This window comes from Neovison vison, chromosome 7, assembly GCF_020171115.1.
Source record: "Neovison vison isolate M4711 chromosome 7, ASM_NN_V1, whole genome shotgun sequence".
Taxonomy (NCBI): domain Eukaryota; kingdom Metazoa; phylum Chordata; class Mammalia; order Carnivora; family Mustelidae; genus Neogale; species Neogale vison.
This window is the reverse complement of record NC_058097.1, coordinates 55973168-55986673: the sequence shown is the minus strand read 5'-3', so window position 1 is coordinate 55986673 and position 13506 is coordinate 55973168. Positions and strand designations below refer to the sequence as shown.

Below are 13506 nucleotides of genomic sequence, written 5' to 3'. Positions count from 1 at the left end.
CTGAACAAAGGGCTGGCGCGCGAGTCTTCCTAAGACTTGATCGCCCGCAGGTACCTGTGTCAACTCAATAAACCTCGTGCTGTTTGCATCTGATCAGTGGACTCGGCTTGGTTTTTGGGTCCGGGGGTCTCCTCCTGAGAAGGGGTCCATTCCGGGGTGCTTGGAGCCCCGGGGGGATCTTTCAAGGTTATTCATATATAATATTTCTAAGCTTCACAACAAACCTGCAACAACAACAAAAAAGACAATCCAGATGTCTATTAGTAGGGGACTGGTTGATCTAACATGATGGACAACTCTGCAGATGAAGGTAAAATAAGGTATATTTGTATACACGGCACAGTATTGATCTCCAGGATATGAAGTGAAGAAAGCAAGGTGGGAACAGGGTACATAGTGAGAGAGACCTAAGAGAAGGGTCACAAGGGGGCTTTAAGAGTACTGGTAATGCCCTCTTTGTGGGCTTGGGTGGCAGTGATATGGGTTTCCCCCCTTTGTGATAACTCGTAAAACTGCACAATTGCATGCATGTTTCTGTAAGCATGTCGTTTTTGGGTCAAAAAGTTTTAAAATGAATAAAATCATAATCTCTGAAAATTCCTGGCCAGTGTGTGTGAGAGAGAGAGCGAGAGAGAGAGATTGAGAGAGAACAACCAAGTGAAGCACTCACTCTGGGCCAGGCCTTGTTCTAGGTACTGGGCGATACAGCAATGAATGGGACAGACCAGTTCATTCTCCTGGAGGTTTTTAGTAATTTCTCATAGTAGCACTTGTTTTGCTTTGTGGAATGAATATGAGGATAAATATTAATATTATAAAATTACAAGTCACAAATTCCCAATAGTTATGCAGAATCCACTCATTTCTCCCTCTTTGCCCTGCCTGTACCCTGATCTTGTCCTTCCTTGTCTGCTACTTGATCCACCACAGCAGTCTCCCCCGCCCCCTTGGTCTTCCTGCTTTCAGGGCAACTCCCACACTGTTTCCCACCTGCAGACAGAGTGCTCCCATGTCAGATCACAGCCCTTCTCTGTTCAAGAACCTTCCATAGCTTCAGATCACTCAGAGTAAAAGCTAAACTCCTCCCCATGGCACACAAGGCCCGACACAACTCTCCCTGCTCTCGTCTCCTTCCACTTTGCGGGCTAACTCTGCCCCAACCACACCCTTCACTGCTTCTCCAACCCTCCATACCCTCCCTGCCCCAGGCCCTTTGCACAAACAATCCTCGCTATCTAAAACTCTCTTCCCCCAGACAGAAGCATACCTCACTCCTCACCTCTTTTAGCTCTTTGCTTAAGTCACCTGATGCATTCCTTAACCACCAGTGAAGGAATGTCACCCCTCCTCTAACAGTCCTCTCTTCTTTCCCTGCTGTTATTTCTCCAAAGCACCTTTATTGCCTTCCAATATCTTGGTTTCTGTTTCTAATATATCTTGGTATCTGTTTCTCCCACTAGAAGATGAACTCCAGAAGGGTGGGGATTTGGATGTGTTCATTGCTATATTCTCAGTGCATAGGGCACCTGGTGCATAAATGCATATCAAGCCCAGAGTCTTCCCTGTTCTTAGCGGGGGAATGGGTCAGGGAAAGTTTTCCAGTATAGAGGGGCCTTAGGTAGTTAATTATAAATAGAGAAGAGATGAAATGCCTGGGTGGCTCAGGTCATAATCCCAGGGCTCTGGGACTGACCCCACATCAGGCTCCCTGCTCAGTAGGGAGCCTGCTTCTTCCGTTTCCTGTGGCGCTCCCCCTGCTTGCAAGTAAATACATAAAATCTTTAAAAAAAAAAAAAAAAAGGAAGAAAAAGAAAAAAGGAAGGGAGGAAAGAAGGGAGGAAGGGAAGGAAGAAGGAAGGAAGAAAGAGGGAAGGAAGTAAGGAAGAAAGATAAAGAAGAAAAAGAAATAGAGAGGACGAGCAGAGGGCACAAGCCGTGCAAATGCCTGCTGATGAGCCCCGATTACCCGGAGACTCACAATCGCGAAGAGCACGCGGGAAGCGCGATCACCGTAGCGACCGCAGCGCAAGCAGCGTAAGCTGCGCGTAAAGACAGCGCCAAAGCGGCGGAGGGGGGCGGTGCCGTCCGAGGCGTACGAAGCCCCGCCCACAGCGCGCACACCGTGCCGAGGACGCGGCCGGGGCTCCGAGGGGCGGGGTTGCGAAGATGCGTCACGCGCCGTACGCTGCCGCGCGTGCGCTCCTTTCCACGTGCGAAAGCTCCAGACTCGTGTAGTCTGGGTCGCTCCAGAGTCCTGAGCCGGGGAGCTGAGCTCTCGCCATGAAGCCAGGTGCAGGCCGGGATTGGGGGCCAGGGTCAGGGATCAGGGACTGAGGCCGGCGGGAATCGAAGCGCCCGACCGGCGTCGGAGGGGCGGGGCGTTGGCTTAGGGACAAGGGCTCCGGTGTCTTGTGGGGTCGGGGTCCTGGTTCCGGTCTCCTGTGGCTAGGGGGTATTGGTTCCGCCCTGTGATGGTAGCCGAGCTTGGGGTTCTGGTTCCTGGTCTGGAGGTGTGTGACTGGCTTTGGGGGTTACAGTCGTGAGTCGAGCATATTGGGCTTGAAATGGGGGGGTTCCTGAACTAGGATTCATCTCACTGAGGCCGTCATTAGGGGTCTTGGTTGTTGGGCTGGGGGTGGCAGTCGGGAGTGCTGACCCAGAGTCTGGATTCAGGCATCTGGGGGCTTGGATCTCAGGCCGTGGGATTTGGAGTTAATGTCTTGGTTCACAGGTGGAGAGTCTCGATCTCGATTTGAGGTCCGGGAGAACTCCCGTTTGCTTTCTGTGTCCCCGCTGCAACGACCATCCATCCCCTTAGGTCCCGGGCCAGCTTCTCAGAGAGGGCCCAAGTGAATGAAGACTCCTGCTTTGACAGTGTGTAGCCTTCTCTGTCCCACTTTCCCGCTCTCTACTCTCCCGAGAGGCGAGTCTCTGAGGTTTGAGTGATCGTGATTCTCAACTCGGGTGAGATGAACCTTCACAAGCCCAAGATAGGCTTAGCGTGGGGTGGGGGGTGAGGGGGAAATAGTCACAGGACATGAGTGATTTTATTCATTTGATTTTCCCCGAGGTTCTCATGAACCCACCCCACCTCCCTGGTGGAAGATTGATGACAGTCCAGGCTTTGACAGTAGGAAGGTCTTAGTTCATAAATTTCAGTGCTAGCTTTGTTTCTTAAGATACTGTGTGACCTTGGGCAAGTGGCATTACCTCTCTGAGTCTCAATTTTCTTATCAGTAAAATGGTTTCCGGTTATAATTTTAGCAAGATCGTGTTAAGAAAAAATAGCATATCGTGGTAATCTTTTTGCAGTATTTAAGTGTACAAATCAACAGGTTGTACACAGTAACCTTACACGATGCCATATATCAGGTCTTAATAAAGCTGGGGGGAGAGTAGCACAAGGCTTGACACATAGTGCTGTCTCTAATTGTTAGCTTTATCGTTCTTTTTTTTTAAGATTTTTTATTTATTTTGACAGAGAGAGATCATAAGTAGACAGAAAGGCAGGCGGTCGGGGGGGAGCAGGCTCCCCGCTGAGCAGGGAGCCCGAGATTCCAGATTCCGGGCTGGATCCCAGGACTCTGGGATCATGACCTGAGCAAAGGCAGAGACTTTAACCCACTGAGCCACCCAGGCGCCCCTTTATCGTTCTTCTTTTCTTTTTTTTTTTTTTTAAAGATTTTATTTATTTATTTGTCAGAGAGAGAGAGCGAGCACAGGCAGGCAGAGAGGCAGGCAGAGGCAGAGGGAGAAGCAGGCTCCCTGCCGAGCAAGGAGCCCGATGTGGGACTCGATCCCAGGACGCCGGGATCATGACCTGAGCCGAAGGCAGCAGCTTAACCAACTGAGCCACCCAGGCGTCCCCTTTATCGTTCTTCTTAAGAGTAGCAAAATTAGGGTCTTTCTCCCTGGCGTCTTAGGTCTTTCTACGTCAGGCTGTGCCCCTCCCTGCAACTTGCTCCATTAGAGTTTGAGGAAATCTTCCCACTGACCCAGAAGGTCTGTTTCCTAGTGCAGATCTTTGTTATCCCTTAATCTTTTCCCTCCATGTGTGGAGATATGGGGTCATCTGGTGGGCGGGGCAGCTGGGTTTGTGGATCCTTGTATCCCCCGTGAAACTCCCTTTCTCTTCAGAATTTGGAGATCAGATAAAATGGTGTTGGGGGGGGTGGGGTGCTGGACTGTGTATCCCCCATCAGACACTGGCATGCAGGCAGGCACCCTATAATCTGATTCCCCCCAGGAATGGAGGAGACACCTTCCTCCTAACCCTTCCCTCATTGTGTTAGGCTATGAAGTTGCAGAAATTGTTAAGAGTCAGCTCTTCACTGGGGCGCCTGGGTGGCTCAGTGGGTTAAGCCTCTGCCTTCAGCTCAGAGCATGATCTCAGGGTCCTGGGATTGAGCCCTGCATTGGGCTCTCTGCTTAGAGGGGAGCCTGCTCCCCCCACCCCCAACCTCTGCCTGCCTCTCTGCCTACTTGTGATCTCTGTGAAATAAATAAATAAAATTAAAAGAAAAAAAAAAGAAAAAGGAATCAGCTCTTTACAAAGGATTGAGTCTGGGTGAGAGAAGAAGCCTTGGGGAGATTTTGAGCAGGGATGTGATGCAGTCTGACGGACGCATTTAGAAGGATCTTTCTGGCTTGTGCGTGTGTGAAGGACATCAGGGTAGCAGAAGTGGAAGCGAGCGCATCAGTGGGAAGCTTGTTGCTGTGATCTGGGAGGTGACAGGATGGTAGTAGTGGATCCGCCTGATACATTGTCCCTGTTTGGAAATGTATTTTGAAGATAGAGCCAGCAGCTTGTATGTGGGTATAAGAGAGGGGTCAAGGAGCCCTCGGGGCTTGGGCATGTGTAACCCAAAGGATGGAGTGTCCGTTTTCTGAGCTGTGGCAGATTGTGGGCAGAGAGTGGGGTTTAAACCAGGGAAGCTCCTCCTAAAACTCCTGGAAAAGCATGTGCGAATGTATAGTTTCCCTGAGGAATGGGTGCTTTTAGTACATTTTTGTAAGCTCCCCAGGACCTGAAACGAATTAAGATACATTTTGAGTATCTGGGCCTGAGAGTTGGCACCTGTGCCCCCATGCCCCCTGCCGTGGCCGCACTTCTCGGGTCTCTGTTCCACAGGTCTGGATTGAGAGTCTCTTAGGCCCAGTGGAGTCTCCCCTAAGAGGGAGGGGAGGGGGACTCTCCCTCCCTTCATTTGAACACTCCTGTGCAAACTGTGTGCCAGGCGCTGTGTTGAGGGAAGTGCTTTGTGTGTATTAAGTCATTTATTCTTTGCAGCTCCATGTGGTGGGTGCTGTGTTATCACCATATCTCGGTCTTACAGATGAAGTTTTGCAGGATTCCCATGAACCATCCCTACTCTCTAGGGTTGGGAGTGGCAGCTCCATTGCCCTGTATGGGACACGTGAACTACTCAAGGGGAGGGGACCAGGGTTCTCATCACCATGTTATCACCCGCTTCCTGAACAGAGAGGATGCTTTTCAAAACCCCTGAGGCAGAACGCAGGGATGTAGGAGTCATCGGCACACAGCTCACTGAATGTTTATTGAGCCACTTAGTGCCAAGCATCGTGCATGGTTCTGGGGATGCAGTATGATCAAAACAACTAAAACATCCCGGTTCCTTGGGGCCTTGATTCTGGTGCAGGAGTCAGGCAGTAATAAAGAGTGCCATGTGTGATGACTGATAGGAAAAACAAGAAAGCTGGGTAAAGGTAGGCAGCCCAAAGGCCCTTCTGGAAGGAACGTTTCATCGGAGATCTGAGCTCAGTGAGCAAGTGGGTGAGCCTAGCAAATGTCTCCAGGACCCAGGCAGTGGGAACAGCAGGAATAAAAAGGTTTTGGGATGCCTGGGTGGCTCAGTGGGGTAAGCCACTGCCTTCGGCTCAGAACATGATCCCAGGATCATGGGATCAAGTCCCACATCCGGCTCCTTCCTCAGCAGGGAGCCTGCTTCTCTCTCTGCCTCTGCCTGCCACTCTGCCTACTCATGCTCTCCCTCCCTCTCTCTCTCTCTGACAAATAAATAAATAAAATCTTTTTAAAATAATAATAATTAATTAAAAATAAATAAATAAATAAATAAGTAAATAAAAATAAAAGTTTAGAAGCTGGAGAGGGAGTTTGAGGAGGAAGAGCACAAAGAACCCGGCATAGAAAGAGAGCGGTCACAAAAGTCAACGGGAGCCAGAGTTGGGTGGTGGTGGTTTCTCTTTGGGCTGCACATTTAAAATCACCTGAGGAGGGGCGCCTGGGTGGCTCAGTGGGTTAAGTCTCTGCCTTCGGCTCAGGTCATGGTCCTAGGGTCCCTGGATCGAGCCCTGCATCGGGTTCTCTGCTCAGTGGGGAGCCTGCTTCCCCTTCTCTCCCTCTGCCTGCCTCTCTGCCTACTTGTGATCTCCATCAAATAAATAAATAAAATCTTTTAAAAATAAAAAATAAAATCACCTGGGGAACTTTAAAAAGCCTTGTGCTCAGGCCCGTACACCAGACACCTAAACAGGATCTGTCCATTCCAGAGATTAGCCAAAGGTGAGAGTCACTGATTTCGGTCTTTGGAAGCCAGAGAAAGGAATTTTGGATGCATTTTCAACGTGACAGACAACCACTGAAGGGATTTAGGCAGGGGGATGAAGAGATCCGATTTCGTGCTTTGGGAAAGGTCAATCCCTAGCTGCCGTGTGGACAGGAGAGTCTAGAGGACATTAGGGAGTAAAGTTAGGCCCACTCTTCAGGAGTACCCAGACTTAACTCTTAACACTTAAATTAGTAATAACGATAAAAAGTTTTTCATTTTCATCTATAAAAAAAAATAAAGGTTTTTTTGAAGATTTTATTTATTTGAGAGAGCGAGCACAGGAGTGGGGGGTGGGGTACTGAGAGCAGAGGGAGAAGCAGACTCTAGCCTTCAAAGCAAGGAGCCTGATGCAGGGCTCTCAGGATCCCAGGACCCTGAGATCATGACCTGAGCTGAAGACAGCCACTTAACCTAACCCACTGAGCCACCCCGGCATTCCTATGTTTTCATTTTTAACAGTATTAATGATAGATGAAGCTCTCCTAGCGTGTGAACATAGTAATGCATCTTTACAAAAACTCTGGCAAGTTTACTATTGAATAGTTGACATCAAGTGAAATCATCTTAAAGCATCACCAACGTTCACACTATTATCTTTTAACTCATGGGATTTGCCAAACGTACGGCGGAGCTTGGGACCCTGGCACAGAAAAGTCAGCTGTTGAATCTATTAGCACCAGAATTCCATCTGCTTCCGCCATTGTTATGGGCTCGATGAAGTGGACGGGTTTGCTCTGACCTGAGCTGATGAAAATCAGGTCTCCCTGAATCTTTTCCCTTCAACATTCAGTCCTGTTGACAAGCCCTAAATTGTTTATACATTGTCACTCACCCATAAAGGACAATTCAATTTTTTTTTCTTGTTTTTTTCTCCCTGAGGTGGGAGAGACTTCTGCAGGTTTGTGAGCAGGGAGATCAGGTAGCAGGAAAGACATCATGCCCACCTCCCCTCCAGACCCAAGTTCAGGGGGTGGGAGGGCGTGGAAATGTTGCCAGGGTCTGGGGGCCCCTGCTGCCACAATGAGATGCTCCACGCTAACACTGAAAATAGAGTGGATTCTGCAGATTTGCTATCTGACCCACAAAAGCAGAACTTTGACAGTAACCTCCGTGTACCTAGGTATTCCACCGCACTATTTTGAGTTTTACATTATCATCCTCTTGCCTGGGGATGTCAGGGTGGGGGGCGTGGCTTGTGGGTTACAGCCTGACATTATTTCATTTTAGTTGTTGCTGAACTTTATAAGAGATACTATGTCGGATGTGGTTTTCTTCAACTTGCTTTTTCACTTAACTTACGACTCTTTAAGATTTATTTACCTATTGCGTGTAACTGTAGATCCTTGTGATTGTTGACGATGAATATTCCCCAGTTTTATCTTCCGGGAACCTCTGGGTTGGCCCCTGATTTTTCTGCTGTTGGGGGTATCAGGGACCCCTCCCGGTGGAATCATGAGACATAACTTCTCCAGCCTCATCGTGCTCTGATTCCTCTTTCTGTTGCCATTACAGGTTTCAGCCCCCGTGGGGGTGGCTTTGGTGGCCGAGGGGGCTTCGGTGACCGTGGTGGTCGTGGTGGAGGCCGAGGAGGCTTTGGCGGGGGCAGAGGTCGGGGTGGCGGCTTTAGGGGCCGAGGCCGAGGAGGAGGAGGAGGAGGACGAGGTGGTAAGTGACACAGGATCAGGAGGCTTTGCCTGGCCTCGGGGTGCGGGGAGGGAAGAGGTCATGGGATCTCCCTCTCTCACGGCCTCCCTGCCTTGCAGGTGGAGGTTTCCAGTCTGGTGGCAACCGGGGTCGTGGTCGGGGAGGAAAAAGAGGAAATCAGTCAGGGAAGAATGTGATGGTGGAGCCTCACCGGCATGAAGGTGAGTAAGGTGGGCCGGGAGCTGCCGAAGGTGGGGTGTGGTGGGGTGCGGCCCAGGGTCTTCACCTTGTACTGTTTTCCTCGCTAGGTGTCTTCATTTGTCGAGGAAAGGAAGATGCCCTTGTCACCAAGAATCTGGTTCCTGGAGAATCAGTATATGGAGAGAAGAGAGTCTCTATTGCGGTGAGAGCAGAGCCCCTGCTGACAGGGTGGCCAGCGGTCTATTCTCCCTGCCCCCACCACGGGGATCATCTTAATCCAGAAGTCAGATCCCTACTTCTGTGGGTCCTGGGTCCTCAGTGTGGCCCAGAAGACCCTGCACATTCCAGCTCCCCCTGTCTCCCCTCTGACCATATGGACCTCCTCTCTCCTCCTTCTGCCTGGAGTATGGCTCTCCCAGCTGTGTGCGTGTGGCCTTTCTCACAAGGCCACCTTACACCACCTGATCTGTCAGAAGCAGTCGTCACTGCCCACCCTCCACCCTGTTATCTTATGTCATTTTCTTAATGGCCAGGCACACTCTTGCTCGGGGCTTTCTGCTGCCTTTCCTGCTGCCTCGAATGCACTCCCCCAGATAACTTGCTTGGCCCGCAGCTCCTTTGGGTCTACTGCAAGTGCCTCCTTCTGGGCTCTTCACTGGTCACCCTGTCTCATCTTCTGCTGTCCCTCAGCCCATTCCCCCTACTTCATTTCCTCTTTCCTGACTTGATCTTTGCCCTAGCAGCTGACCCTGATGTGTTAGTTCAGTGTATACTTACTCCTTGAGGGCAGGGGTCTTGGTCTCATTCAGTGTACCTCCCTAGTGCCTGGCATAGGGTCTGGCCCACAGTCTGTGCTGGCACAGCAAATGTTTGGCGAATGAATGCACAGGTCTTGCTGTTAACGGATGTGATCTCTCTTCTCTCTGTTTATGGTCTGTCCCTGCCTCCTTCTACCTGAGTTGATAACCTCCATGAGAGGGCAGGCCCTGCGGCAGTCACGATCACTGATGTGTACCTGTGTTTACCTCTTGAACAATGAACAAGCACTCAGAGCCCTGGGGCGAAGGGCAGTGGGGTCTAGCAGAAAAGCCTGGCACTGTCTTCCATCCCCACCTCTCCCGGCCTAGGAAGGAGATGACAAAATCGAGTACCGTGCCTGGAACCCCTTCCGCTCCAAGCTGGCAGCAGCAATCCTGGGCGGCGTGGACCAGATCCATATCAAGCCAGGGGCCAAGGTGCTCTACCTTGGGGCTGCATCAGGCACCACTGTCTCCCACGTCTCTGACATTGTAGGCCCGGTGAGTGGATGGGGGGAGAAGGAGTGGTGAGGTGGAAGGGAGGGAGAGGTGTGGCTTGGGGCTAGGCCCTTCCTGGAGAGCACCTGTGGGAGAAAGAGCAGCTCCAAGCATCCGGTCTCCAAAGCCTCATTTAGTTTCACTCATGAGTTCTTCATCTAGAGGAAGAGACGTGGGTGCGGAGTAAGTGCAGTTAGAGGGGCCCAGGGCGGAGACGTTGGAATTGTTTGCCCTCTTTCAAAACGTTTGCCCCCAAGTAGGGTCTTCTGGTTTATCTTAAAAGAACAGGTGTCAGTTTCTGGGCCTGCATTTCTGTGTCGCTGTGCAGGCTCCTTGGTTAGAGGACCCCAGCGCAGCTCACTTCAGGATCCCCCCCACCCCTCCTCCGCATGACTGTAGGCTGTGTCATTTAGTGGTTAAAAACCCCAGGCTCTGATGTGGGCATTTAACAGTGAGGTGGCCTTCGGCAAGTTATGGAAACCCTCTGAGCTTCAGTTTACCCTCTGGAATATCTTGAAGCTAAAGGAGTTAATTCCTGTGAAGTACTTAGAGCAGTTCCTGGCCCATTGTAAGCTGTTAGGACTTCATTGCTATGCCCTGGCTTCCTCGTTTGAGGCCTGTTTTGGGGAACTGGGCTCTCAGATCAAGTCAAGAGGGATCGAATAACCCCTAGCAACAACAGTTGTCAAACAGCAGGATTTTGATTCGGGCATTTGAAGGGACACTACATGCAGTGTTCATGTCCAAAAGTAGGTGTCCCATCTAAGAACTGGGATCAGTGTTTTGTTTGTTTGATTTTAAAGATTTTATTTATTTATTTGACACAGAGGGAGACAGCGAGAGAGGGAACACAGCATGGGAAGTGGGAGAGGGAGAAGCAGGCTTCCCGCTGAGCAGGGAGCCTGATGGCGGGCCTCTGTCCCAGGACCCTGGGATCATAACCTGAGCTGAAGGCAGATGCTTAACAACTGAGCCACCCAGGTGCCCCTGGGACCAGTGTTTTTATTATTTGATTTATTTTAGGACGGTCTAGTCTATGCAGTTGAGTTCTCACACCGCTCTGGCCGTGACCTCATTAACTTGGCCAAGAAGAGGACCAACATTATTCCTGTTATCGAGGACGCTCGGCACCCACACAAGTACCGCATGCTCATCGGTGAGGGCTCTGGGGGTTGGCTCAGCTTGTGTAGGCCAGGCCACACCAGGGTGTCTGGAAGAGGTGGCCAGAGCCCTGATTGGAATGGAATCAGAGTGGATGAGCAGGCCTTCTGAGTTTGTTGGAATGAAGAGGGTGAGGGGAGCTGGGTGGGGTTGTGGAGCTTGGGTGTCGGGCACCCTCATACGTCCCGCCTCCCTCTAAAATATGGTACTTGATATGCTTCCCCTGGCTTACGTATAACAGCCTCCTTCAGAGGTCCTCCTACTCATCACCTGGAGCGATCATAACCCAGAAAGGATAAACTGAGTGTGGTCTGGCCTAGAGGGACCCATTGGGACTATTACTGTGTTTAAAGAAAAAATTGGAAGCATAATGTAAAACTGGAATTCCTTGTAAACCACCCTCAGAGGTAACCAATACAAGCAATTTTTTGTCCGCTTTCCCCAGTTTAAAAAAATCAGTTTTCATTATACCATGTTTTTGGTTGTTTTATTCAGTCATATTGGCTTAAAAATAATACTTTGCATTCCTCTAGTTTTGTTTTTTCCCCCCATGCATTCATACCATACCCTTTGTCCTGCAACGTATGTCACTTTTGACAGTCCCGCAGACACTTTCACCACCCAGGTGCCCCTGGGACCAGTGTTTTTATTATTTGATTTATTTTAGGACGGTCTAGTCTATGCAGTGCTCGCCTATAAGTGCTCACCTTTACTGGCCTTTTTGATGATGTGTCTGCCTCCCCTCCCCCCCACCCCAGACCTGTCTCGAGGGCAGGGTCCGGGTCTGACTTGTCTCTGTGTCCCCCATACCTGGCCCAGGGCTGGCCACAGAGTAGGTGGCAATCATGGTTTACAAGAGGAATGAGTGGATTGTGTGATTGGGTTTTGGACCCATCTTGGGAGCACGGTGGAGGGAGGGGGATCGGTGGTGTGAAGGGAGACTGGAAGCAGGGAGGACTCTGGCAGGAACCTGCTGGTGATGGGGCCTCCTGGGAGGAGCTGGGAAGGTGGGGTGGATCCAGCTTGTAACTGTCACTTCTTCCTAGCGATGGTGGATGTGATCTTTGCTGACGTGGCCCAGCCAGACCAGACCCGGATCGTAGCTCTGAATGCCCACACTTTCCTTCGTAACGGAGGACACTTTGTGATTTCTATTAAGGTGCGGGGCTTGGAGGAGTTTAAGATGGGGTGGTAGTATCTCCTTTGTAACTGCCAAGCAGCTACTCAAAAACAGGGGGCCTTCCATCCTACTAATCCAGACAGTCTATTCCCAGACTCTATCCCTGCTCCCCCCCAATAGCACATGATGGAAAACGTCTATAAAACTAAAAGGCTTTCCAAAAAAAAAAAAAAAAAACAACTAAAAGGCTTTGTTTAAATAGGCAAAGAATGGTCAAGTGCATGATCGTGGAGTTGACCATTTGATTTTGAATTCCAGCTTGCACTGACTCTGAGCAAGTTACCTAACCTATGTGCCTGCCTGTTTCTTTACGTGTCAAGTAGAGGGATTAGTCATATCTCTTTTAGTGTTGATATAAGGATTAAATTTATCAATATATATGTAGTGTTTAGAATAGAGCCTGGTATAAAATTTTATTTATGTATTTATTTTTAAGATTTATTTATTTGAGGCAGAGAGCACAAGCAGGAGAGGGAGAGGGAGAAGCAGGCTCCCTTGCTGAGCAGGGAGCCCTATGCCAGGCTCTATCCCAAGACCCTGCAATCATAGCCTGAGCTGAAGGCAGACACTTAACCAACTGAGCCACCTAGGCACCCCTAAAATAAACTCTAGATGAATGCTAGATGCAATTTGAAAAATGTTTTATTTTGAAGTAGGGATTTTTCAGCCAGATTCACCATTCGTTAGCCTTTTGTTACATTTGTTTTAATATTCTCAACATTATTATTATTGTTAAAGAAAAGGAAGAGGTGAAAAAGGAAAAAAAAAAAAAAACCTGGATATAAAATTAAAACACTGGCTTTAAGATAAATAGGTCTCTGTGTGAAGTCCAAATCAAATTGGAGAACTTCTCTAACGAAGTCTTTCCCTACATTTCCAAAACCTGAGTTTCACGGAGTTTCCAATGAAAACAAATACTGCTGGTTTAAAGAGCACAAAAAAGGGAAAAGAGCCCAAAGCCTTGCTGCGAACTTAAATTTCGTCTTCTGTAGGCCAACTGCATTGACTCCACGGCCTCTGCTGAGGCTGTGTTTGCCTCTGAAGTGAAGAAGATGCAGCAGGAGAACATGAAGCCCCAGGAGCAGCTGACCTTAGAGCCCTATGAAAGAGACCACGCCGTGGTGGTGGGTGTATACAGGTGAGCAGGGGCAGGCAGCCCACGCAGACCGAGCCCTGCAGGTCAGCCGTTGGTAGGAGTGCCCCAGATGGTGACAAGCTCTGAATCGCCTCTCTCCTTCCTCTCACAGGCCACCTCCCAAGGTGAAGAACTGAACCCCTGGCCATCTGGATTGCCAAGAGATTATGTTGCTACTGTTTCACGTGTGTTTTTCTATTAAAAGACTCATCCAGGCGCACCTGGGTGGCTCAGTCGCTTAAGTGTGGACCTCTTGATCTCAGCGCAGGTCTTGATACCGCAGTCGTGAGTTCAAGCGCA

General features: G+C 49.8%; 1 protein-coding gene across 1 annotated transcript; it reads left to right on the top strand.

Moving 5' to 3' along the window:
* The first annotated feature begins 2152 nt into the window (after window positions 1–2152).
* On the top strand, window positions 2153–13448 carry FBL (fibrillarin). Its single transcript, XM_044257296.1, has 9 exons — window positions 2153–2290; window positions 8103–8255; window positions 8354–8455; window positions 8543–8637; window positions 9563–9733; window positions 10754–10886; window positions 11938–12050; window positions 13064–13209; window positions 13319–13448. The coding sequence occupies exons 1-9, from the start codon at window positions 2281–2283 to the stop codon at window positions 13341–13343; spliced, it is 948 nt and encodes a 315-aa protein (XP_044113231.1). The 5' UTR covers window positions 2153–2280; the 3' UTR covers window positions 13344–13448.
* The last annotated feature ends 58 nt before the right edge of the window (window positions 13449–13506 follow it).

Coding starts and splice junctions, on each gene's coding strand:
- FBL (XM_044257296.1), top strand. Junction 8,456..8,542: donor GGAGCCTCACCGGCATGAAG/GTGAGTAAGGTG, acceptor TTTCCTCGCTAG/GTGTCTTCATTTGTCGAGGA. Junction 8,638..9,562: donor AGAAGAGAGTCTCTATTGCG/GTGAGAGCAGAG, acceptor CTCCCGGCCTAG/GAAGGAGATGACAAAATCGA.